Below are 26,851 nucleotides of genomic sequence, written 5' to 3'. Positions count from 1 at the left end.
GAGCACAGCTCCCATCTCTATGAACTAGTATTGTGTATCCTGAAAAATTATTTTAATAGGTAATCAAATGTCAAGATACTGTAAATTCACATGGAAAAACATGCTGTACTTATCTTTCTATTTGGGGTTGAGGTAAAAGGCAGACCCTTCCTCATTCAATCTCAATATACTGAGGACAGATGGGAGAATCTGCCTAGAGACCCAGCTCCATAGGGTTGAGATGGAACCTTGTTTTGGCAGGATTACTAACCAATAGCAACTCAATAAAGTCAACACTGTCCCAAATTCTGTTCTGTGACTTACTGTATGAAGTGTTTCATATCAATAAAGCACTGTGATGTACCACATTCAATGGGCTTGGGGTCAGGATTCATGCAATGTTCCCTCATTTGGGGAGCTCATTCAAGGTAAACTTTGGTAATACTAGTTCAAAGGCTTGAACACTCCAGAGAACCTAAAATGTAGGGGGAAGCAAAGATTACAGAGACAATCTAGCACTGTCCACAAACCTGTCGTCACGACTTTATGAAAAGTTACAAAACCAGAGTGAGGCCCCATCTCCACATCAGGTGATACAACACATTTAACATATCAATAAAAGCACTACCATGTACCACATTCAATGGGCTTGAGGTCTACTAGCATAATGCCAAAAGGTCAGGATTCACACCATGTCCACTATGCATCTTTTAAAGGCAATGTTCGGGGAGCTCATTCAAGGTAACCGTTGCATGCCTTTTAAATGTGCATAACCTGATTGAATCCTGGCCAATGACATCTTGTTAGTTCATAGACAATCTAGCACAGGCCACAAACCTCTCTCACCCTGACCTTATGAAAAATTGATATAAACAGAAAAGTTACAAAACCAGAGTGAGGCCCCGTACACACATATACAGTCTAGATAGTATACTACTTTATTCTCTGCCTCCCTGCTGCTTCTTTTTCTTCTGTTTGATTGCAGACTGTGTCATCTTGGCCTTCTTGGCCAGCCCCTGTCCAGGTGTCTCTCCTGGCTGTTTCTTATTTTTGTTCCTTTTCTTCTTTCCTCCCTCTGGTTTCCCCAAGGGGACTGTGTTGGCATCTGCTGCCCCTTTCTCAGAGACAGGCAGTTGCTTCTTGCGGTTCTTTCTCTTTTTGGTTTCGGGCAGGAATCCTTTCTTCTTCTTGGGAGCGGTCGGCTCAGCCTGGTCCTCCTTGGTTTTCCTGATCCTGTCCCGTTTGGGCTTTCTGTTAAAGATGTAGCCACAAAAACAAGGTATTAGAGCAGAGGTTCTCAAAATGGGTCCACATCCAGACCTCAAAATAAATGTTAGTAATAATAAAAATATATATATTGTAGTTTACAATGTATGAGGCTGGTGAGCAACATGGGATATTGGTATCCACAAACGGCAGTTTTAAAGCTTAAATTAGTCCAAGTTCTCTCTGCCTCATGGCAAAATGTGTAGAATTGCATGAAAGTAGCTTAAACTGCTAAATCTTCTCTCCAATGCCAAGAGGCAGGCATTTACAATATTCCTTCCCAGGGCCCGAGACTAGGTTTGTCTGGTCATTCACTGCCAAAGAAGTCATAGTAAAACTCCTTGTATCTCACTCGAGTTGTTCTGAATATGACGGGGTTCCAGATGAATTCACGGCAGGTAGCCTAGCGGTTAAGACCGTTGGGTCAGTAACCAAAAGGTTGCTGGTTCGAAGCCACGAGCAGACTAGGTTAAAAAAATCTGATATACACCTGAGCAAGGCACTTAACCCTAATTGCTCTTTTAAGACTCTGGATGAGTGTAAAAAGGGGTCCCCTGCCCCAAAAAGTTGGAGATCCCCTTGAAGGACAAGTAACCAACCTGCTCTATGGGTATACTGCCACTGCAGCTCTTACCAATTATCTGAAATAGTGGAAAGTAGCAACATTGCTCACATCCAACAAAAAAACCTGTCAAGTAGGCCTCAATGATTATATGTTACTATGAGTATTGTTGGTACATTTAATTCACTATGACATGGTAGTGTAACGGCAGACAGTGATCGTGTGAGAGAGTTACTCACATGACTCCAAAGTGTTTCATGACAGCCCAGTAGGTGTCCTCCATCTGCCCTGTCTTTTTGAAGCCCAGAACCTCTCTCATGGACTGAAGAACCTTCTTGAGGGGCTCCAGAGCCACAGACAGTTTCTGTAAAAAACACAGGAGACAAAGGTAGGTCAAAGAACCTACAAAAATCCTCCCATGTTAGTAGGACAGGGAAATGTGGTGAAATTAGAGTTGGTTTACCTGCTGGTTGACATTTTTGACCAGGAATAGGCCAAGCTCCAGGGCTTTGACCAACTTCTCCTGGACCACCTTGTTCTTAGCTGTCTCAACTACAGTCTCCAGACTCTGAGGAGAACAACATCCACAACCATATCTGTAATGTCTTCTAAAATCGACAGCCCAGGGAGAGAGAGGTGATTTATCATCTAAGACAAACCTATAGATTGAACTGCATGAAAACAATTGCTAGTTGATCTGAGTTTAATGTGATGTAGAGATTGATTCCTATGGTTTGCAATTTCACGTTCTCTAATGTCTAAGCTTGGGCGAGGTGTTTGATGCCTACCGCTGCCACCTGGCCCACCGCCTTCTGAAGCAGCCCTGCCCAGGGATCGCCCGCCAACAGCTGCTGTACCTCCCTGCTCTGCAGCCCCCGCAGCACCATGGCACTAGCCTGGCTCTGTGGAACACAAAGTCAAACCCTCAATGTGCAGATGTTATTCTACAGATCAGTGGTATTTACCATCAGGCTGAAAGGATAATTGGGAAGAGTTAGATTAGTCATTGTTTTAAAAGTGGAGCTGGTAGACGTTGACCCATGGTTAGATGCTTATTTTTACTCCTAATTGTTGAGGTGAGGAGCCTGCTAGTCTTACTTGTTGGTGTTCTCTGATTCCTATTGTGATGTGTTCCACTGCAGTCTCCAATAGGTTCACACACAGAACCTACACACAACAGAAGATAATCACGGTTTCACCAGACACAAGAGGAAAATAATTATACATCTTCAAGTGTTTATACAGTCCCTTGAGGGTAGTGTAGATAGAATAAGAGTTGTTGCCGTTGTCTCACAGGGAAGCGGGTGAAGAGGTCGATGAACATCAGACCTGACAGAGGGCTCTTCCTGCGTGTCATGAAGGAGCGCAGAGCCCCTTTAAAGATGTCAGACACCCTCTCCACGTCCACGTTGCCCATGAACCTCAACTGCAGCATAAGGAGATTTCAGCATATCAACAGGTTGGTTTTACACAAAAGACACAATAATAGTAAATACTCAGCGTTAGTAAAGATACTTTATTTTTTTTAACCTTTATTTAACTAGGCAAGTCAGTTAAGAACAAATTCTTATTTTCAATGATGGCCTAGGAACAGTGGGTTAACTGCCTGTTCAGGGGCAGAACGACAGATTTGTACCATGTCAGCTCGGGGATTTGAACTTGCAACCTTTCGGTTACTAGTGCAATGCTCTAACCACTAGGCTAGCCTGCCGCCACTAACCACTAGGCTACTTACCTCCTCAGTTGATAGAACTGTCTTGCCGTCTGCGGATGCCCCGGGCACCCCCCCTCTCAGCACCTTGACCAGGTACAGAGATGCACTGAAGAAGTAGAGTGACACTGAGGAGTCCGAGAGCTTCTGGGCTTTGGTCATGAGTTTCTCAAGCAGGTCGTGGAGCTCCCCCTGTCTGTCACCTACGGTCTTACAGTACTGCTTGGCCCGGCATAGCTGGTTCCTGGGGGAGTAGAGGATAACGTTACTGACTGATCTGTATAGCAGAATAATACTGAAAACTTGACAGGAATAGCTCAGTCTTCAATGAAGCTGCATCTGACAAGCTGTTCTATATCGGTGCATAAAGAAGTAAAACAAATCCTGGCTTACATCTATTACATAGCTTTGTGTTAATGAGTTTTAATACCGTTAACACTATTATACATGGCTCTAATGCACTGACATTTGGGAGCACAATAAAAGTATTTGATGAGGACAGGAAATCACTCAAATTTCATGAATAAACTGTATGAGGGTTCCATGCTCAATCAGGCACAATGTACTCTCATGAGTCACTTGTGAGAGAAATGTTCAGCTGCCCCTTTAAGTTAGAGGTAGTAGAGGTAGTAGTCGTGGCCAAAAGTTTTGAGAATGAAAATGAATATTTGTCAAAGTCTGCTGCCTCAGTTTGTATGATGGCAATTTGCATATACTCCAGAATGTTATGATCAGATGAATTGCAATTCATTGCAAAGTCCCTCTTTGCCATGCAAATGAACTGAATACCCCAAAAACATTTCCACTGCATTTCAGCCCTGCCACAAAAGGACCAGCTGACATGTCAGTAATTCTCTCGTTAACACAGGTGTGAGTGTTGACGAGGACAAGGCTGGAGATCCCCCTGTCATGCTGAGAGTTCGAATAACAGACTGAAAGCTTCAAAAGGAGGGTGGTGCTTGGAATCATTGTTCTTCCTCTGTAAACCATGGTTTCCTGCAAGGAAACACATGCCTTCATCATTGCTTTGCACAAAAAGGGCTTCACAGGCAAGGATATTGCTGCCAGTAAGATTGCACTTAAATCAACCACTTATCAGATCATCAAGAACTTCAAGGAGAGCGGTTCAATTGTTGTGAAGAAGGCTTCAGGGCACCCAAGAAAGTCCAGCATGTGCCAGGTTAGTCTCCTAAAGTTGATTCAGCTGCGGGATCGGGGCACCACCAGTAGAGAGCTTGCTCAGGAATGGCAGCAGGCAGGTGTGAGTGCATCTGCACGCACAGTGAGGCGAAGACTTTTGGAGGATGGCCTAGTGTCAAGAAGGGTAGCAAAGAAGCCACTTCTCTCCAGGAAAAACATCAGGGACAGACTGATATTCTGCAAAAGGTACAGGGATTGGACTGCTGAGGACTGGGGTAAAGTCATTTTCTCTGCTGAATCCCCTTTCCGATTGTTTGGGGCATCCGGAAAAAAGCTTGTCCAGAGAAGACAAGGTGAGTGATACCATCAGTCCTGTGTCATGCCAACAGTAAAGCATCCTGAGACCATTCATGTGTTTGGTTGCTTCTCAGCCAAGGGAGTCGGCTCACTCACAATTTTGCCTAAGAACACAGCCATGAATAAAGAATGGTACCAACACATCCTCCGAGAGCAACTTCTCCCAACCATCCAGGAACAGTTTGGTGACAAACAATGCCTTTTACAGCATGATGAAGCACCTTACCATAAGGCAAAAGTGATAACTAAGTGGCTCGGGGAAAACATCAATATTTTGGGTCCATGGCCAGGAAACTCCAGACCTTAATCCCATTGAGAACTTGTGGTCAATCCTCAAGAGGCGGGTGGACAAACAAAAAAAACAAATTCTGACAAACTCCAAGCATTGATTATGCAAGAATGGGTTGCCATCTGTCAGGATGTGGCCCAGAAGTTACTTGACAGCATGCCAAGGTGGATTGCAGAGGTCTTGAAAAAGGGTCAACACCGCAAATACTGACTATTTGCATCAACTTCATGTAATTGTCAATAAAAGCCTTTCACACTTATGAAATGCTTATAATTATACTTCAGTATTCCATAGTAACATCTGACAAGCAGCAAACTTGGCGGAATTTAATATTTGTCATTCTCAAAACTTTTGGCCACGACTGTATATATGGATGCGGTACCATTTGGGACAAGAGGAGGAATGATTGGAAGCTATGAATCCACTTGTAATTGTTCTCTAGCGTATGCTACTGTATCTGTAGCCTTTCAGTCATTGTGCTAACACTAGTTTGCATTGGCTCACAAAACTACCTTTGACTTCCTGATAGGACATATCTAACATCACACTCTGAACTCTTGTTTGATATAATTTTTTTTGTATGACGAGTGGGGATGTATTATGTACTCAGTCAATGATTTTGATATGCAGGATTCATACACATTATGACTTATCCAAATTTCCATGATCAACAATTATTGGAGGCGTCTCCATGTACATATGGCACCCTCAGTACTATGGCAGCCTCAGTACTATGGCAGCCTCAGTACTATGGCAGCCTCAGTAATTACTGGGACAGTGACACATTGTTGTTTTGCCTCTGTACTCCAGCACTTTGGATTGTTGTAGACTATTTTGTGCCCAATAGAAATGAATGGTATAATAATAATGTATTGTCATTGGAGTCACTTCAATTGTAAATAAGAATATAATATGATTGTAAACACTTTTATATTAAAAGTACACGCTACCATGACTGCGGATAGTCCTGAAAGAAACGTGAATAAGGATGAGTGAGAAAGTTAGATGCACAAATATCATACCCACTCAAAAATCCTAATCTCCCCTGTTGTTGCAATGGTGAGACATTAGCATGTCTGGGGGGGGCAACGTGCGCGTCTAACGTTCTCACTTATCGTATCATTTCAAATCCAAAGTGCTGGAGTACAAAGCCGAAACAAAAATGTCACGGTCCCAACGATTACGGAGGGCACTGTATAAAAAAAGTATGCGTAATGTGGTATCGACACAGGGAGGCTGCTCTCTGATCCCATGACATTGAGCAAGGCACTTAACCCCCCCCCCCAAAGTAGAACCCCTGCTAGGCAACTGTATGAAACACATGTGTTCAGCCCTCAGTGTGGAGAGCTACTGGGTGTTCAGGCTCTTGATCAAGCCCTTTAATAAGGTCTGGTTGAGCAGTTCATTTCTAAACTGTGATTTGTTAGAGGGGGACAGGAATAAAAACCTGCACAACCATTAGTTCTCCTGGAGGATGGTTGAGCACCCTTGATGTAAAACATTGCAACATTACAAATAAGTTATGCCTTTTGAAATAATTTGCTCATTCAAAATATCAAGAGGTGAAATGGCTATGGTAGGCCCACACATCTTCAGGAAATTAACCTTTTCTAGTTTAGTCATTTATCTTAGCTACATTAGAGTTGTTTACTTTGCAGGCTGACTATTGTGTTACAATGTCCCATACATTGGATGCTCAAATCAACTGGAAGTATCTATAAAACAACTTTTGAAGCCACATAATCCAAAAGGCAACATCTAATATTTGTTTCTACAATTAAATGTTCATGATTAGATTCACAGCGATTGAACCCAATCCCAACTAATACCATGGTAACGTGAATAGTTAGTTTTGTCAAAAATAATCATTTAAATTAGTCATATGAAATGTTTAAAAAGCAAATCAACTTTGTATGGCCTTATTCACGAGTCGGTGGAACGTTTTTTTGGAACATCAATAATAACTAGAGGGTACAATATATGTTTTAATTGGCTACCTAGTTAATCTGTTCTCTATCATTTTATAGGCCTACCTGCTGACACAATGTCTGACTGTCTCTCTGTCCTTGAGCAATGGCCCACTCATCTTGCACTATGCAGGTGATGTGTGCAAACACAGATGCGCTAGTGACGTTCTGATCCTGGCTCATATGTTGATTTTATTTGATCAAATATTTAACTGCCTATATAAATTACATGTGGGAAAAAATGATAGTGTCTGTGTGTCTAATGGCACCAGCATGCCGTACTTGAAGATGTCTGCGGCCTTGCGGAGGAAGTCCTGCTCCTGCTGGTCACACTCAGAGCTCATGCCGCTCTCGATGACGCTGAGCAGGGGCTCCACCATGCCCAGCACCAGGGGGCTGCTGCCCTGCCTGGCCAGGAACACCTCAACCAGGTCCAGCACCTGGAACACAGCAAAGAACCAGGGTCAGCGCACCATGTACATAGGGGGGGACCAGCACCAGAAGAACAAGAGGCAGTGTTAGAAATAGCACTGCTCGCAGCTATTGTAACAGTTATTAGTATGTGCCCTGAAGCCAGCACTAGGAGGAGCATTGGAAACATCACACCTTCCACTCATAGAACTCATCTCTCTATCCAAACAGATGAAACAGAAATAGACCTTGATCCTGAAGTCTCTGACGAGGGTCTTTTCCTTTTTTAGCTTGTCCTTCTCATCCTTCTTAGCCTGCATCTTCTTCTTTTGTTCAAGGAACAGCGCTGCGATGCTGCCGTCCAGCTTCATCATGGCTTCATCATCCAGTTCGTCGTCATCGCTGCCATCCTGTTCTGTGGCCTGTGACGGGCAGGAAGAAAGACCCAATCCAGTTAATGTCTAGAATACCCCGGCGCTGTGTATCAATGTCCTTTTTTTAATCCTCCAATTTACTGAATGAGAATTTCAACCTTGAAACCTATTCAGAGACTTACTACAAAATTCATTTTTTTTTTAAAATCAAGGCTAATAACAACCTTAGTTACCAGTAAATACAAACCCAGAGACAGAACAGAATATCAATGACATGAAAGACACCTACCAGAGCACCTTGGTTCTGTAGGACCTTCATCAGCTCAATGCGGAAGTTCTGATCCACCTCGCCCCCTTCCTCCATGGCCTCATCTTCACCCTCCTCAGAGTCGTCGTCTGATGCATCCGACTGGAAGCAAGTAATACATATATTTAAATATTAGCCATCACTCTTATGGGATGCATTTTAAATGAAGGATATATTTAAACAATAAGGCCCGGGGGGTGGAATATAAACGGATAAGGGTTCTTAGGCACGACGTGGAGTGCCTGGATACAGCCCTTAGCCATGGTATATTGGCCATATACTAATATATCCTTCATTTAAAACACATTCCTAAACTAGTCTAGAGGGCGACCGATTAATCGGCATGGTCGATAAATTAGGGACGATTTCAAGTTTTCATAATTGCTAATCAGCATTTTTAGACGACGATTACATTGCAATCCGCGAGGAGACTGCGTGGCAAGCTGATCACCTGTTACACGAGTGCAGCATCAAAAGGACCTGGTGGCTGCAACGTATTAAAAAAAAACAATCAACCATGTGTAGTTAACGAGTGATTATGTTATTACTAGCTTGTCCTGCGTTGCACATAATAAATGCGGTGCCTGTTAATTTATCATTGAATCACAGCCTACTTCAACTTCGCCAAATGGGTGATTTAACAAAACCGCATTCACGAAAAAAAGCACAATTGTTGCACCAATGTACCTAACCATAAACATCAATGCCTTTCTTAAAATCAATACACAAGTATATATTTTTTTAAACCTGCATATTTAGTGAAAATAAATTAATGTTAGCAGGCAATATTAACTAGGGAAATTGTGTCACTTCTCTTGCGTTCCGTACAAGCAGAGTCAGTGTATATGCAGCGGTTTGGGCCGCCTGGCTCGTTGTGAACTGTGTGAAGAACATTTCTTCCTAACATTTGCATTATTTAAACCAAATTGAACATGTTTCATTTGAGACCAAATTGATTTTATTGTTGTAATTGTCATTATTACAAATACATAAATAAAAATATTTTTAAAATGTTCAGAACCATTTTAATTATATATAATATATTTTTTTATATTATTTTTAATTGGACGATTAAACGGTATTGGCTTTCTTTGATCCTCCAATAAATTGGTATCGGTGTTGAAAAATCATAATCAGTCGACATCTAAACTAGTCACCAACATAATTAGAACAGTAAACAAGTCATGTGTCATACCACAGCTTTCAACCAATCAGCATTCAGGGCTCAAACTACCCGGTTCATAATCTTTAGAATACCGTAATTGCTGGACTATTAAGCGCACCTGAATATAAACCGCACCCACTGAATTATTTAAAAAATATGTATTTTGTACATAAATACAACGCACATGTCTATAAGCCGCAGGTGCCTACCGGTACATTGAAACAAATTAACTTGGTCACCATCTTCCTCCTCATGTGCACTAAACCCACTGAAGTCATCTCCTTTGGTGTCGGAGATGAATAGCCTCAGAATTGCTTCATCCGATGTTGGATCGTTTTCATTGTTGCTCTCGTCACTTTCATCCAGAAGCAAATACCCCGCTGAGCTCATGCTGCCCCTTCAACACGCAGCAGTCCAGCCTTTCGAAACCCGTTGATTATAGTGGATTTTTTGACAATGCTCCACGCTGTCAGGACCCACTGGCAGACTTGACCATAAATTGCTCTTCGCATGCAGCCCGATTTAGTGAAGGATTTCTCCCCACTTGTCATCCAAGCCTCCCACTGAACATGGAGCGCCACCTTAAATGCACGATTTACACTGATGTCGAGTGGCTGCAAATACTTTGGGCCATCTGCTTTTCTTCCCTCTGAAAGCATTTGTTGTCTTTTTGCACTGAGTCAGTTCCTCACGCTGCTGTTTCCAACGTCTTATCGTCGACTCATTAAGGTCAAGCTCCCGTGCAGCAGCTCTTTCCTTTTCCAACAGCCAGATCGATCGCCTTCAACTTGAAAGCTGCATCATATGCATTTCTCAGTGTCTTTGCCATGATGAGGGTGACAAAATTACTACCGTAATCAGAATGATGGGAAGTTTGAGCGCGCTCGATTTTACGTCACATTATGTGACAGTGCTCAGTTTTTTGGCGGCATGAATCTTGTGAAAGCGGGAAAAATCCATAAATTAGCCGCGTCATTGTATAAACCGCGAGGTTCAAAGCGTGGGAATAAAGTAGCGGCTTATAGTCCAGCAATTACGGTACACTTTTGTGGACTTGATCAGGTGTGAAACAACTGATCTGACCTCAATCTCTCCTTCATCCTCCTCTCCTTTCTTTTTAATGTCTTTCTTCTTTATTTTGTCTGAGTCTTGATCATCCGTCACCACGACGGCACTGTCCTCCTCATCTTTATCTGGGTCCAGAACCTAAATACACAATGCCTCTAATTAATGGACATTCCTGTAATATATCCACAAGCACTTTTACAAATCAACTAAAGTTTTACCATCAGTGAACACAATGTAATATATCAAAAACTACAGCTTTGCAACAGTAAAGTATTCTTTAGTCTATTTTAGTCTACACTTACATCCAAGATGGCGGTGAGGGCTCTGGCGGTGACGTGGGGACAGATGTTGGAGAATACAGTCCGGCAGACGTGGCGGATGTGTCTACTGGGCTGGGACAGGAGTGAGAGCAGGATGTCCACTACCACCTCAGCCCAGTGGGGCTCCTCCTCTCCTCCTGCAGAACCTGGATCAATGGAGGACATGTGGTTACAGAGACATCACACCAAGGGCTGCCACATGAAACAGAGGGTGGTATTTATCAAACCTTACAGTCATTGTAAACAGGTTTACAATGACTGTATGGAGGGGTACTAGATAAATAGATTGTTTACATTGTCCAATTTATGGAGGATGAGTACTTCCTTCCCTGTCAGAGATGAAGTCATAAGGTGAATGCACCAATTTGTAAGTCGCTCTGGATAAGAGCGTCTGCTAAATGACTTAAATGTAATGTAAATGTAAGACCGGGGTGGATTGTAAAGTTTGTTGGCTCTGACACATGGCCTACAGATGTGTGGTCTTACCTGTTGCCTTCTTCTTGGACTTCTTTTCTTGGGCTTTCTCCATGCAGTTCTGCAGATCCTGCATCAGGTCCACCAAATCCTCTGGAGCCTTTGCGGTACAAGCAAACACATTTTTTAAAATATATAATTTAAAAATGTCCATAATACTATAACAATTATTTTTATTCCCCAATTTGTTAGTTTATTGCTTACCTTGAACAGGTGAATGCCAACCAGCAGGAAGAGTTGTTGGAATGCAGAGGTCTCTGGAGTCTGGCCTTTCTTAGATTTCTTCATTAGAGTCCTTACTGACGCCAGCATACTAGATATCATAACAACAGGTTCACTACTGGCTTACATTTCTTACACCAACCTTTAAATCCCCCATCTCTACATGGTCCATACCTGTCCCAGGTCCGTCTCTGCTCAGGGCTGAAGGGCTGGGTGCTCTGGGCATACTTTGGCTGGTTGAGCAGGGCGTCGGCATACTGCACGAGGCAGTAGATCCACATGGAGCCTTCACCCGTCACACCCTGCACGTGCCTCTGGTTGCGGGCCGCCACCTCGGGGGAGTCGCCCAGCAAAGGCAGGTGGTTCATGTGCTGCAGGAGTCTGAAGGAGTTGGGAGGTTAGAGACGTGTTGATAGGGTGTGTAGAGTAACATAAATTAACTCATGCTGTGGCTTTTCATGAAATTGCACCTTTAAAACCATACATGTTTAAAGCTCAAGTGACTATTCCAGCCATGCTCTTCATATTTGACTACCCCACAGCTTGTGTTTGTTAAAGTGATAGTGTAATGTGTTATTTCACCCAAAGAAGGAGTTGATGACGACGACTCTGGTCTTCTCATCCAGCGGCACTGACAGAGTGGCTTCTGTCTCAGGTATGTCTGGGGTAGCTTTCTTAGCGTTAAAGAATGCGTGGAAAAAGACAAACCTGGTGCAATGGAGGACAAAACAATGGCTTAGCATCTATTAGCGATGTGCATCTTTCCCTTTCAAGATGATTCGATAAATGGGCTCCGATACGTTTTAGTTTGAAACAATTCAAATGCACCAAAATGTGTTGCATAAACACATTCATTTTTCAATCTGATGCTGATGGAGCTGGGCTCTCTAAGCCTGATCTGTCTGAGCTGTGTGTGTATATGGTGTCTGTACTATGTAGGCACCTGAGCTGAGCCGTAAGGGAGACTGGGTATGTACCACCGCACTACCAGAGGGATGTAGCCTATTTTGTCTCCCCACTTTAGTTCTGAAATCACCATCGCCCACTAATTAGCTTGTCATTTTTGCAGATTACAGAAAGTGGTTGCGTTGGTAATGTATCAATATGTATTGTTTACAAATTAGCTATGAACAATGAATATATAGAACTTTGGATTTGTGTTGAGATAGCACATTTCAGCAGTAGGCGGAATTCATTGAGGAAAACTCTGAATTTATGAACGGCCTGTTTCGCAATTCACAACATCATTGGTGAGCAAAGATAGTTACTCAGCCAAGCCAACGTGGTGGTGCAGCACCCCTCTTGTTTGAGGAGAACCCTGGCATAGTGACCATACTACATTTGGATCCGGTTGGGGTCCGCAGACCAATGCACTCGTCTTAACTTCTTTGGGACTGGGGGGCAGTATTGAGTAGCTTGGATGAATAAGGTGCCCAGAGTAAACTGCCTGCTACTCAGGCCCAGAAGCTAGAATATGCATATAATTAGTAGATTTGGATAGAAAACACTGAAGTTTCTAAAACTGTTTGAATGATGTCTGTGTATAACAGAACTCATATGGCAGGCAAAACCCTGAGAAGAAAATCCAACCAGGAAGTGGGAAATCTGAGATTTGTAGGTTTTCAAGTCTTTGCCTATCCAATATACAGTGTAAATGGGGTCATATTGCACTTCCTAAGGCTTACACTAGATGTCAACAGTCTTTAGAACCTTGTTTCAGGCTTCTACTGTGAAGGGGGAGCGAATAAGAGCTGTTTGAATGAACCAGGTGTCTGGCAGAATGCCAGGAGCTAAAAATCACACATGCGTGGCCGTGAAAGCGAGCTGCGTTCCCTTTAATTTCTAAAAACAAAGAATTGTCCGGTTGGAATATTATTGAAGATTTATGATAAAAACATCCTAAAGATTGATTATATACATCGTTTGACATGTTTCTACAAACTATAATGGAACTCTTTTGACTTTGTCTGGACTAAGTGCATGCGCCTTGTGAATTTGGATTTGTGAACTAAATGCACAAACAAAAAGGAGGTATTTGGACATAAATTATGGACTTTATCAAACATTTATAGTGGAACTGGGATTCCTGGGAGTGCATTCCGATGAAGATCAAAGGTAAGTGAATATTTATAATGTTATTTCTGAGTTTTGTGACACCTCTGCTTGGTTGAAAAATGGCTGTATGTTTTTCTGTGGCTAGGCGCTGACCTAACAATTGCACGGTGTGCTTTTACCGTCAAGTTCTTTAAAATCTGACACAGCGGCTGCATGAAGGAGAAGTTTATCTATAATTGTATGCATTACACTTGTATCTTAGATCAATGTTTATGATGAGTATTTCTGTAATTTGATGTTGCTCTCTGCACTTTCACTGGATGTTTGTTTGAGACAATGCATTTCTGAACATAACGCACCAATTTCAAATGAAGTTTTTGGACATAAAGATAAACTTTATCGAACAAAACACACATTTATTGTCCAACATGGAGTCCTGGGAGTGCCATCCGGTGAAGATCATCAAAGGTTAGAAATGTATTTTAATGCCATTTCTGTCTTGTGACACCTCTCCTTCTTTGGAAAATGGCTGTATGGTTTTCTGTGGCTAGGCACTGAACTAACATAATCGCAAGGTGTGCTTTCGCTGTAAAGCCTTTCTGAAATCAGGCACTGTGGCTGGATTAACAAGACGTTTATCTTAAAAATGGTGTATAATACTTGTATGTTTGGGGAATTTTAATTATGAGATTTGTTTGAATTTGGCGGCCTGCAATTTCACTGGCTGTTGGCGAGGTCCCACATATCCCTGGGAGGTTAAACATTTGAATCGGGAAACTGCGTATCGGCAAATCGCTACATTACGAATATAAACTGCCCTTCAGAATACATTGGTTGTAGTGATATAAATGTTAATATTATTACATCCAACTTGGCACAGGAAAAAGATAACCCTTTGCTGCTCCCACAAGTGATACCACCAAGGCATTATTTAAAATCACTTGGAGGAGCAGCAAACAGTCCAGTGACATGTTTTCCCTGCAGTGAGATCTCTCACCTAGCTACATCCATCACTAGATCCTCCTCTCTCTTCACCTGGTTGTTCTCCACGATGGAGGTGAGGCGCGGAATGATCCATTTCCTCAGGCGGAATATACAGTTCTCTCTCCTAAGGATAGAGACAGTCAGCAATTAATTGGAAAGGCATATATTAAGTTCTAATGTGACATGCTATAAGGGTTCTACTCACTGGACTCCGCCCTCCTGGTTCTCCTTCTGCCTGCGGGTGCTGAAGTCCAGGCAGCTTTCCAGCTGGGGGTTGAGGAACATGTCTTTGAGCCAGTCCACGTAGCTCTGCAGGGCGGTGGGCCGCAGGTGCTGCACAACCCTCCAAAAGGAGGGCACCACGGGGTAGCCCTGGTTGGTGAGCAGGGAGAAGGCCACCACCACCGCCAGCTGCTTCTCCGGTTCAACGCAGCCCTGCAGGAAGTCACCCACGTACGTCTCCATCTCGGGGGCAAACTTGAAGCGGTCTGGGAGCTGAGGGAGCGAGGTGAGCCTTAGTTTTTAATATATTGACTTAAAAGTAACTTTTTGGATAAGTGAGCATCTTGCTACACATGTTCTGTGACTAACTAAGACGCCTGAAGCATTACTATGTATTTCTATGACATGGTGCCGTCGTGACTCAGACATTTGACCTGGTGCCGTCGTGAGTCAGACATTTGATGGGAGACTGACCTGAGCAGAGACCACGTGTTCCCCGTAGGCCCTCATCACCTCTCCATTTAGCACCTGTTTCAGCTGGATCAGGGTCAGCAAGGGCAGGGCACTGCCCAGCAGCCGGTAGCTCAGGTAACTGTGGCACAGAGAGAAGACCGCATGTTGGCACAGCTATGGACATTTGCGACAAAGGAAGGAAAACAGGAACATACACGTACATTGTGTGGGGCGGGGTGCTTGCAATAAATTTGAAAAATGACAGGAACAATTTAAAATGACAGGGGTCTTGACAACAGAACATAGTTCAATCATCTAATTCTCAGGTTCAGGGTCCAAATGTAAGTGGGGAGCAATAGTCTTAACCCCAGTTCTGTGCTTACTGTGTGGGCCCTGGCTGGTCTTTTAACATTCCCTTGATTATTGTCTCCCTCCAGAAGAGATCAAAGTTGTCCTCCTTCAGAGAGATCTGCAGCAGGTCCAGAGCCACCGCAGGCAGTAGGCGGTCCTTTTTGACAGAGCGGGCAGCCATCTTCAGTACCTCTGTTAACCTAGGGGAGAGGAAACACAGGTTTTGATTGTACATTTAGTCAAAGTGTGTGTGTGTGTGTGTGTGTGTGTGTGTGTGTGTGTGTGTGTGTGTGTGTGTGTGTGTGTGTGTGTGTGTGTGTGTGTGTGTGTGTGTGTGTGTGTGTGTGTGTGTGTGTGTGTGTGTGTGTGTGTGTGTGTGACCATGAAAGAAGAAACCTAGACATAGTGGTAACAATCTGCTCACTTAGGGATATTGTCCATGGTAATGATTGTGGAGGTGCCCAGCAGCTTCTTCAGCTTCTTGGGCTTGAGCACCTGGGGGAACTTCTGCATGGCCACCAGGAGGAGCTGCAGCTGCTCAGGGGTGCTGAAGGCGGAGGACAGGTCTGTCTGCAGAGCTCCCAGCAACACCTCCTCAAACACCTCCTCTGACGTCTGGAGAAACACAAACACCACCAAACACAAGTCATATTGACTGCACCCTTCCACACCAGGATTTATCACATTGGGACCCCATGAGAAGCAGGGTCCGACATTAAAGATGTCACATAAAATGGTGAGTAAAATCAGGGCCAGTGGATCTTGTCAGGGCCAGTAACTTCTCAGCATGTTCCAGATTAACATTTACCTGCTATGTCGTAGTCCACCATTTTAAAACATTGAAGACTACACGCAGAAAGTCATGCTATTTGAATTTGAGCCATATGATTGGCCATTCATTCAAACATGACGATGCTACCGCTAGTCAAAACTTGTTGAGCACTGAGCAGTACATGAGTTGATGCCTTTACAAACAGCACACGCAAGCTGTCCATCAATCCATCAATCTTTTGTTTATTTAACTAAGAACAAATTCTTATTTACAATGACGGCCTACTCTGGCCAAACACCGATGACGCTGGGCCAATTGTGTGCTGCCCTATGGGACTTCCAATCACGGCTGGTTGTGATAAAGTCTGGATTCTAACCAGGGTGTCTGTAGTGACTCCTCTAGCACTGAGATGCAGTGTCTTAGACTGCTGCGCCACTCGGGAGCCCCAATCTACTGGCTGAGCGTATTTATTTTAGAGAAATAGTGAACAGACTAGCAGTATGCTGGCTAGTGTTGATAGTCTGCACAAAGAAAGCTACAAAAAGACACCTGGCATTCGTCTTGGCTAGCCTACTGTAGCCATGACGATATCTCTTTTGGAATGCAGAACGTCTTAAAAAGGGGCAGCGTCCTATTTTGGAAAGTGGGAAAAAATTCTTAACATTTTTTTTAGAATAAAAAATGTATGCAATTAATACAATTCTAGAGAATGGAGTAATGACTTAGATTGCTAGATAATATTACACAACTTCAATACCATAATAACCAGATAGCTTATTAATTGCTGAATACAGAGAGAAAGCATTCCAACCTGTAGGCCCTGCATGGTCCCAATGCATTTAAAAACTACACCATGTTCGGGCCAGTAGATTATCTATGAAGTATGAAGTAGAGCTGGCTAAGTCACTCACCTCAGACAAGATGTCCACCATGGTCTTCCTGGGAAGGTCCCGCAGGTGCTCTCTGTGAAGCGAGAGGCTCTGGAGGAGCTGGACACACTCCAGCACCACCTGCGGCTCCTGTCACACACACAGGTAAGTAAGCATACCAAACACACACTGAAAATTAGAGACAGAGCTAGGTTCCGCAGTAACAATAGATGGACATATCGACTGGGTTGGCTGACTTCACGAAAATTATGCAAGCATGACGAGGCTGGAAGGCATGCGTTACTATGATTCTGAATGGTCAGATATCTAGCAACAATGACAAGAAGCAACAATGACAAGAAACTGCAATGTAGGGAATCAAAGGTGGCTCGTTTCAGCTCATTGTATCTTGCTATTGATACATCTTGTTTTTAGTTTTGACTGATGTCAGGTCTATGCCAATATGGCTACAATAAAACATTGAGACTAAATATAAATTTAACTAAAATAAAAAGCAACATGAAACAATTAACTATTTTACAGAGTTAAAATTCATATAAGGAAATCAGTCAATTGAAATCAATTCATTAGGCACTAATCTATGGATTTCATATGACAGGGAATACAGATATATACAGATATAACAATATAGATATAACAATCCCCGAGCTGACAAGGCAAAAATATGTTGTTCTGCCCCTCAACAAGGCAGGGCAAGCACACCCACTGTTCCCCGGTAGGCCCTCATTGTAAACAAGATTTGGTCTTAACTTACTTGTCTAGTTAAATAAAAAAATGAAATGCTGTGCAACATCTCCCATTCACATAGAGTTGATCATGCTCTTAATTGTGGCCATTGGACTGTTGTCCCACTCCTCAGTGGCTGTGAGTATTTGCTGGATATATATTGGCTTTAACTAGGACACGCATTCCAAACATGCTGAATGGGTGACATGTCTGAGTATTGTGGTGGGCCGGGCACATGCTAGGTAGCCAGTTGTACTTTTTCTGTTGCACATTGGTGCGGCTGGCTTCCGGGTTAAGCGAGTGTGTTAAGTAGTACAGCTTGGTAGGGTGGTGTTTTGGAGGACACATTCCTCTCGACCTTCGCCTCTCCCTAGCCAGTACGGGAGTTGCAGCGATGGGACAAGACTAACTACCAATTGGATATCTCAAAATTAGGAAGAAAACGGGTTAAGTAAATAAATAAAAATCAAATGTCTGGTGAGGATGCAGGCCATGAATCACTGGGACATTTTCAACTTCCAGAAATTGTACAGATCATTGCGACATGGGGCCGTGCATCATCATGCTGAAACCTGCGGTGGCGGCTGAGGATGAATGGCACAACAACGGGCCTCAGGATCTTGTCACGGTATCTCTGTGCATTTAAATTGCCATCAATAAAATGCAATTGTGTTTGTTGTCCGTAGCTTATGCCTGCCCATGCAATAACCCCACCGTGGGGCACACTGTTTGCATCAGCAAACCTCTTGCCCCCACGACATCATACACGTGGTCTGCGATTGTAAGGCCAGTTAGACGCATTGCCATATTCTCTAAAACAACGTTAGAGGCGGCTTATGATAAAGAAATTAACATTAAATTATCTGGCAAAAGCTCTGGTGGACAGCCCTGCTGTCAGCATGGCAAATGCACACTCCCTCAAAATGTAAGACATCCGTGGCTTTGGATTATGTGATAAAACTGCACATTTTACAGTGACCTTTTATTGTCCACAGCACAGGTGTGCTTCTTGATATGCCTGTCAGGTGGGTGGATTATCTTGGCAAAGCAGAAATGCTCACTAACAGGGATGTAAACAAATGTGTGCACAATAGAGAGAAATACGCTTTTTATGCAAATGGGACATTTCTGGCATCTTCTATTTCAGCTCATGAAACCAACACTTCACATGTTGCGTTTATATTTTTGTTCAGTGTAGTTTACATGTTGTAAACAGTCTAAGCCAACCCAGTCTGTTTTGCCCCATAGTTCCGCACCCGTCAGTTTTGTTGCTAAACAACCAACCCGTCTATGTGCTCCTCCATTATCTGCACCAAACATGGTATACTAATCTTCTCTGCCAAGCCCTTGGATTACCTGGTGTCATTCTTACCTTTGGAAGGCGTGTGGACTGAGACAAGGCAAGCACACCAAAGAAGTTCCCAAAAGCAGCATTTCTGATGAGTTTCTGTCAACACAAGATACAGTATAAAATGGAGCTCTTTATTGACAGATTACATTAAGTTTTGTGTTAGTAAAATAACTAATAAATATTTACCATGGTACACAGCATCTAACTTCAGTCATATCACATGCTCACCTTTTTCACTGTCACCAAGTTGTGCTTCTCTTTGATTTGATCAAATGCGGTACGCAGAGATACCTCCTCAAACACGCTCAGGACCTGACAACCAAAACAATGAAAGAGAAATTATGCATAAGTCACATCATCTTCTAACATGTTATGTAATGACACCTTAATAACTCATTCGTTAGACATGTACAAAGAGACGCAGGATTTTACTGAGCCATTAGATTTATAGTAGGGTGGACACCCACTGCCATGAGTGGGTGAAAACACACTTTGGTGATGAAATTTCACTTCCTTATGTTATAAAATAGTTTACTAAGACAAATATGATTGTTCCTGTTCTGAATCGTTCAGCAGGTCTTTTAATTCACCGTATATATCCATAAAGTCAGATTTTGTAACCTAATACATCCGATAATCACAGAACTATGTTGACAGAGCAGTGCAGCTTTCTCACGGCAACTTTTGAGGTTTTTACATGTCGTCCTCTTCAATGTTTCCATAGGTTACAAAAAAACCCTCCTGTTTCCCCCTCTGGCCTTCATTGACTTAGTCACCCTAATTTTGGCCATCTTACAAGGGTAAAAACTCCAATGGAGTAAAGTACTTAAGTTGAAAGTACTGGCTTCCAAAAAGTAGTATCTGTACATTATTTATATATATTTATTTGACAACGTTTACATTCCTAAAGGAAATAATCTACTTTTTACTCCATACATTTTCCCTGACACACAAAAGTACTTGTTACATTTTGAATGCTTAGCAGGACAGAAAATTGTCCAATTCGCACACTTATCAAAAGAACATCCCTGGTCATCCCTACTGCCTTTGATCTGGCAGACTCACCAAACACAAATGTTTTGTTTTTAAATTACACAAATAATTGTTTTGGTTTGCTTAATATAAGGAATTTGAAATAATTTATACTTTAATTTTGATACTTAAGTACATTTTATCAATTACATTTACCTTTGATACTTAAGAATTTTTAAAACCAAATACTTAGACTTTTACTAATGTAGTATTTTACTGGGTGACTTTCACTTGAGTCATTTTCTATTAATAACATATCTTTACTTTTACTCAAGTATGAGAATTTGGTACTTTCCCACCACTGAAAAACGCCAATAACTTTGAACGGCTTATAATAGCAACATGAGGTTTGGACATTGGTTTTCTTGTAGGACTATCTACACAATTAACATTGTTTTACCCATTTGTCAAAATATGCATTTTTGATTGCATTACCTGTCCCAAAGCCAAACTGAAGCCTGGCCGGGCAGCCTCTCTGGTGTGTGCCAAGCCATCCACCAGTCTCTTCAGAGTGTACTTCAGCTCATCTGACTAGAAAGGAAAGACAAGACCTTATGGCTAAATGTCAATAACTGGGTAGCTCCATAAAGTTAACATAAAATGTACGTGTGGTAGCACCTACCCCTTCCAAAGAGAGTTTGACAACTCAAATTGATAGAATTAGAGTAAGGCGCACGCCAGCAATCAAAGCTCACAATTCAACCCACATGGCCATGTGTGAAATAATATTCCTGGGCATCTCCAGTAGTTAGCAACATTAGCCTCACTAGCTAGCCATACTGCTCAGCGTTTTACAGCTGTACTAATCTGGAAATTGATAACGTTATGGGTTACTCTAAATTGCAAACACCCACCAATATCATAATGTGACAATGTGCCTAGCTAACTACGGTCGATAGTTTAGCAAAATAAGTAGGCTATGTTAGCTAACTGTTAGCTAGCAACTGAGAGCAGACCCAAACACACCAACCTTTTCACTCTTCTTCAGATATTGTATGAGATTTTCAATGGCTTTCAGCCGTATATCTTGTTCAGGTTTAGCGATATCCCAGAAGAAGTCCAGGAACTCGCGGTTTTGTTGGAGAATACCCTTTGCATCCTTAATTTTTGGTCGCACTGGTTCATTTTCTATCTCCCCCATATCTAAATGCATCGTAGTGGCCATGCATGCCATGTGACAATTTGGAGAAAAACGTGCATGACCCCAGCATCTAAAAAAAAAACGCACATCTTCCGGGTTCAAAGGAAGTCCCTTTTCTTCACGAGCCATCCAGCTTTTGTCAGCTCTTTGCTGGTTTACACAGGCATCCCAATTCGGACCGTTTACCCAATTATTGGCAAAATAACTGAGCGGACTGGTCAGAAAGACACATTAGTGGAAACGGATAAAAATTGGGCTGCCTGTGTAAACACAGCCGTTGTAGCCTATACTGTGGTGTATGGTGATAATGGCTACTCAGCATAACATCTTTGAACTCATGCTTCTGCAGCCTAATCTGTAACAGTTGTCATATGAAGCAAAATATACAGTACCAGACAAAAGTTTGGACACACCTACTCATTCAAGGGGTTTTCTTTATTTTGACGATTTTCTACATTGTAGAATAATAGTGAAGACACCAAACTATGAAATAGCACATATGGAATCGTGTAGTAACCAAAAAAGTGTTAAACAAATCTAAATGTATTTTCTGTTTTAGAGTCTTGAAAGTAGCCACCCTTTGCCTTGATGACAGCTTTGCACACCCTTGGCATTCTCTCAACTTAGTTCACCTGGAATGCTTTTCCAACAGTCTTGAAGGAGTTTCCACATATGCAGAGCACTTGTTGCCTGCTTTTCCTTCACACTGCGGTCCAACTCATCCCAAACTATCTCAATTGGGTTGAGGCCGGATGATTGTGGAGGCCAGGTCATCTGATGCAACACTCCATCACTCCCCTTTTTGGTCAAATAGTCCTTACACAGCCTGGAGGTGTGTTTTGGGTCATTGTCCTGTTGAAAAACAAATGATAGTCCCACTAAGCGTAAACCAGATGGGGTGGTGTATCGCTGCAGAATGCTATGGTAGCCATGCTGGTTAAGTGTGCCTTGAATTCTAAATAAATCACTGACAGTGTCACCAGCAAAGCACCCCCACACCATCACACCTCCTCCTCCATGCTTCACGGAGGGAACCACACATGCAGAGATCATCTGTTCACCTACTCTGCGTCTCACAAAGATACGGTGGATGAAACCTAAAAATCTCAAATTTGGACTCATCAGACCAAAGGACAGATTTCCACCGGTCTAATGTAAATTGCTCGTTTTTCTTGGTCCAAACATGTCTCTTCTTATTATTGGTGTCCTTTAGTAGTGATTTCTTTGCAGCAATTCGACCATGGAGGCCTGATTCACGCAGTCTCCTTTGAACACTCTATGTTGAGATGTGTCTGTTATGTGAACTATGTGAAGCATTTATTTGGGCTGCAATCTGAGGTGCAGTTAACTCTAATGAATTTATCATCTGCAGCAGAGGTAACTCTGGGTCTTCCTTTCCTGTGGCAGTCCTCATGAGAGCCAGTTTCATCATAGAGTATGATGCTTTTTGCAACTACACTTGAAGAAACTTTTCAAATTCTTGAACTTTTCCAGATTGACTGGCCTTCATGTCTTAAAATAATGATGGACTGTCGTTTTTCTTTGCTTATTTGAGCTGTTCTTGACATAATATGAATATGATATTTTACCAAATAGGGATACCACCCCACCTTGTCACAACACAACTGATTGTCTCAAACACATTAAGAATGAAAGAAATTCCACAAATTAACTTTTAAGAAGACCCACCTGTTAATTGAAATGCATTCCAAGCGAATACCTCATGAAGCTGATTGATAGAATGCCAAGAGTATGCAAAGATGACATCAAGGCAAAGGCTGGTTACTTTGAAGAATCTCGAATATAAAATATATTTTGATTTGTTTAACACTTTTTAAGTTACTACATCATTCCATATGTGGTATTTCCTAGTTTTGCTGTCTTCACTATTACTCTACAATGTAGAAAATGGTAAAATAAGGATAAACCATGGAATGAGTAGGTGTGTCCAAACTTCTGACTGGTACTGTACATTTGGTCATATTTGCAGATTCACAGACTATTTGGACTATTTCACTATTATATACATCATTGGTAATAACCTAATCACATAATAAGGGCATCTGTTTGGAAACATTTCTCTTTATAACTGGACGTTTTCTCCAAAGACTTCTTCATAAACTACAGCGACAAGTGTTTTTCTGCCACAGTCATTACTATTGTTTTCCATGAAGAACATACTTTTTACTTCAAGCTGTATTGCATTGCATAGTGGTTTTCATCCCTGGTCCCAGAGGGCCACACTACAGCACCTGCAATGTGAGGACCCCTAGGACCAGTTGTGAAGAGCACTGAACTATTTCTACAGTTACGACAAAGCAAATTCCAAAGTCCATTTAAAAACCATGTTCTATGTGCATCAGGGCCATGTTCTATATGCATCAGGGCACTGTCCTTAATGCACATGGTGAAATGTGTCATTTCTCGCACCCTCTTTAAACACAGTTAAGTAGGAAATATCTTAGAGGTGGTCGACTAGACTCTCTGTCCAGCCTGCTGATCAAGACGGATGTGGTGTGGAGTTCAGTTAGAAACAGGAAGCTCGTTCTACTCTCCCCCTTAACAGCTCTGTCACAGCAGCCTGTCTGTAAATGGAGCTGTCAGTGAGATGGAGGTGGCCTGAAGAGGCTTTACTGAAGGTGAGAACAACACAATACATGTACTTCTATTGTCTCATGTTTAAGAGTGCAGGAGCAGCTTGGTTGGGGAAAGATATTTGTTTAACACTTCTTTTTAGATTTGCTAACTTCAAATTAATGACTCGGGACGGCGGTTTTGATAAGAAAACTTCTTTTAGTAAGAATACTTGTTTACGTTACATTTAACAACAATGGTTTTGGTACAGAGCAATGCAGGTAAGATGCTGTCGGAAAGTCAGCTACAATCACCCCTCACACCTGCACATAATTGGCGCGTTATCACTCATTCCTCTCACAAGGCATTCTGGGACTTGCAGTCAAAAAACGTAATTTAACACAACCCAATACAATTACATATGCAAATAAATCTAAAGAAATATCTTTACAAATACAGCTCAAAGAATAAACTTAAACATGAACTCAAACACATTAAAGTTACAACATCCTCCCCCCGATGAACAATTATGTTCATCTAGATCTCTAGGCAGTATATCAACTGAATAGGTCTCCTCAACAAAGTCCCTGAAGCAGTACGAACTGAACATGATCTAACTAAGCCATCTCGGCCTGGAAACAGTTCCTCAATCTTTCCTAGTTTCCAGGTTTGTCTGGGTGTGTTATCTTCTCCAATGAGTACAAAGTCACCCGCCTTCAGTGGGGTGGGCTGTGGTGTGTCACAGCGGTGTGCTGACTTTAGATCCAGCAAGTAGTCTCTTCGCCAACTGTTCCAGAAACTGGTCACAAGTCTCTGCCTGTACTTCCATCTGCGTGTCATTTCCCCCTTGTTTAACGTTGGGTGCTGAGTGTCAGCTGCTCCAGAATGCATCACCTTCTCATGGTGGTACTGTATCAGCATTTCTGAGTATCTGTACTTATTGGGTAGAACCCATGGATGCTGCTCTCTGAATGTGAAGTTGGACTGTTGCAGCTCTTCCTCCTACACAGAGTAGTTCGTGTTCGTCCAGGAAAGGTTTCAGTTCTCTGATTTTACAGTCATTGTTTAGGCTTTTTCCTGCCTTCAGTAGTTTGATCTCCTGTCCGAAACTCTGTTGTTGTGTTACCTTAATCCAGTACCTTTCTGCATTGAACAGTTCGTCAGCAGTCAGTTGGCTATGAATCTCTTTATCCAGGCGGTGACTCTGAACACTCTTTTCAGTTTGCTGTACCTTTCAAGCTCCAACACAGGTTCAGTGCTGTCTGTGCTGTTTGCTGCGAGTTGTACAGTAACCTGGCAACTGGACTTGAGTTCTATATTCACCTCATCCGGAACCTTGTTATCATCAGTCTCTTCTGACTGATTGGGTGATGTTAGAATTCTGGGTCCATTCCACCATAGCTCACTCTGTGTCAAGTTTTGAACAATTTGTCCTCTGGTAGGGAGGTCAGCTGGATTAGTTTTCCCTTCAATATGTGACCATGACTCTGGATTGGTCAAGAACTGGATCTCCGTCACTCTGTTCGCAACAAACTCTTTCCATTTCTGAGCTGAGCTGCAAATCCAATGCAGCACGATCATCGAGTCTGTCCACATTTTGATCTGTTTTTCTTCCATTTTCAGTGTGGTCATCAAGTTGTTTGCTAGTCTCGCTCCAATCACAGCTCCCATGAGCTCCAGGCGTGGCAGCGTCATTTTCTTAAGTGGGGCTACCCTGGACTTGGATGCGACTAGACTTGTTGTTTCCCTGTCTTGTGACTCACCTTGTAAGTAAGCTACTGCACTGTAAGCCCTTTCACTTGCATCACAGAACACGTGTAGTTTCAGGGTGTGGTTATTCTGTGGCCGCATGTCTGTTCTGTATCACCTTGGTATGGTGAGCTGGTGTAACTGGGGTAGTTCTGAACACCACTGTTGCCATTCTTGTGTCAGATCAGGTGGTAATTCTTCGTCCCAGCTGAGTCCCCTCTCCCACATTTCCTTTGAACATGCACTTGATCCTGATGGTGAAGGGAGTTAAGAAACCAAGAGGGTCGAAGATACGTGCAGACGACTGCAGAACACTTCTCTTTGTGTTTTCCTTTTGCCTTAGAATGTTCAGTAGTGGCCTGAGGTCAAACACAAAGTCATCCGTTTCCGGCCTCCATACTAAACCTAAAACCTTCAGCACTAATCCTTGTGTTTGTAACGTCAACGGGTGGTCAGTTGTCGTACTCTCCTCCCATTTCGTTTTCAATTCAGGAGAATTGGTCATCCATTTGCAGAGGTCCATGCCTGCAATCGACAGCATTCGCTTTGCAGTTGTTGTCACAAGGTAAGCCTCTTCAACATTGCGTGAACTTGCAATGAAGTCATCTACGTAGAGTGACTCTCTCAGTATCTCTACAACTTCTGGTTGTTCTGTTTCATATTGTTTCAGGTGCTTCCTGATTGTAGCTGCCAGCAAAAATGGACTTGGGGAAGCTCCAAATACCACTCTTTTCATCCTCAGCACACGCAGCTCCTCTTCATTTTCTCCCCTTGGTGGGCCAGTGAGCCATAGAAATCTCACGGCGTCTCTGTCTCTCTCTGCTAGGGATATCTGCAGGAAAGCTTTCTTGATGTCTGCCATGAATGCAATCTCATGTAGTCTGAACTTTATCAGAACGCTGAGCAGATCCAGGTTCGGTCCTGTGAGTAGACAGTCAT

General features: G+C 42.6%; 1 protein-coding gene across 1 annotated transcript; it reads right to left on the bottom strand.

Annotated features, from left to right (window-relative positions):
* Positions 1 to 495: 495 nt before the first annotated feature.
* Positions 496 to 21,655, bottom strand: LOC124011839 (myb-binding protein 1A-like protein). The gene is made up of 26 exons (XM_046325234.1): positions 21,419 to 21,655; positions 20,884 to 20,979; positions 19,645 to 19,728; positions 19,438 to 19,512; positions 17,361 to 17,468; positions 16,102 to 16,292; positions 15,710 to 15,877; positions 15,348 to 15,465; positions 14,857 to 15,146; positions 14,665 to 14,775; positions 12,195 to 12,320; positions 11,787 to 11,993; positions 11,595 to 11,703; positions 11,403 to 11,490; positions 10,899 to 11,062; positions 10,612 to 10,734; positions 8,346 to 8,465; positions 7,931 to 8,104; positions 7,554 to 7,711; positions 3,543 to 3,762; positions 3,102 to 3,233; positions 2,906 to 2,974; positions 2,596 to 2,709; positions 2,271 to 2,375; positions 2,047 to 2,171; positions 496 to 1,230 (listed from the first exon to the last, which is right to left on the bottom strand). The coding sequence occupies exons 1-26, from the start codon at positions 21,620 to 21,622 to the stop codon at positions 918 to 920; spliced, it is 3,792 nt and encodes a 1,263-aa protein (XP_046181190.1). The 5' UTR covers positions 21,623 to 21,655; the 3' UTR covers positions 496 to 917.
* Positions 21,656 to 26,851: the final 5,196 nt, after the last annotated feature.

Source organism: Oncorhynchus gorbuscha, linkage group LG02 (genome assembly GCF_021184085.1).
Source record: "Oncorhynchus gorbuscha isolate QuinsamMale2020 ecotype Even-year linkage group LG02, OgorEven_v1.0, whole genome shotgun sequence".
In the NCBI taxonomy this organism is placed as follows: Eukaryota; Metazoa; Chordata; class Actinopteri; order Salmoniformes; family Salmonidae; genus Oncorhynchus; species Oncorhynchus gorbuscha.
The sequence above is the reverse complement of the archived record's forward strand: the minus strand, read 5'-3'. Positions and strand labels throughout refer to the sequence as shown.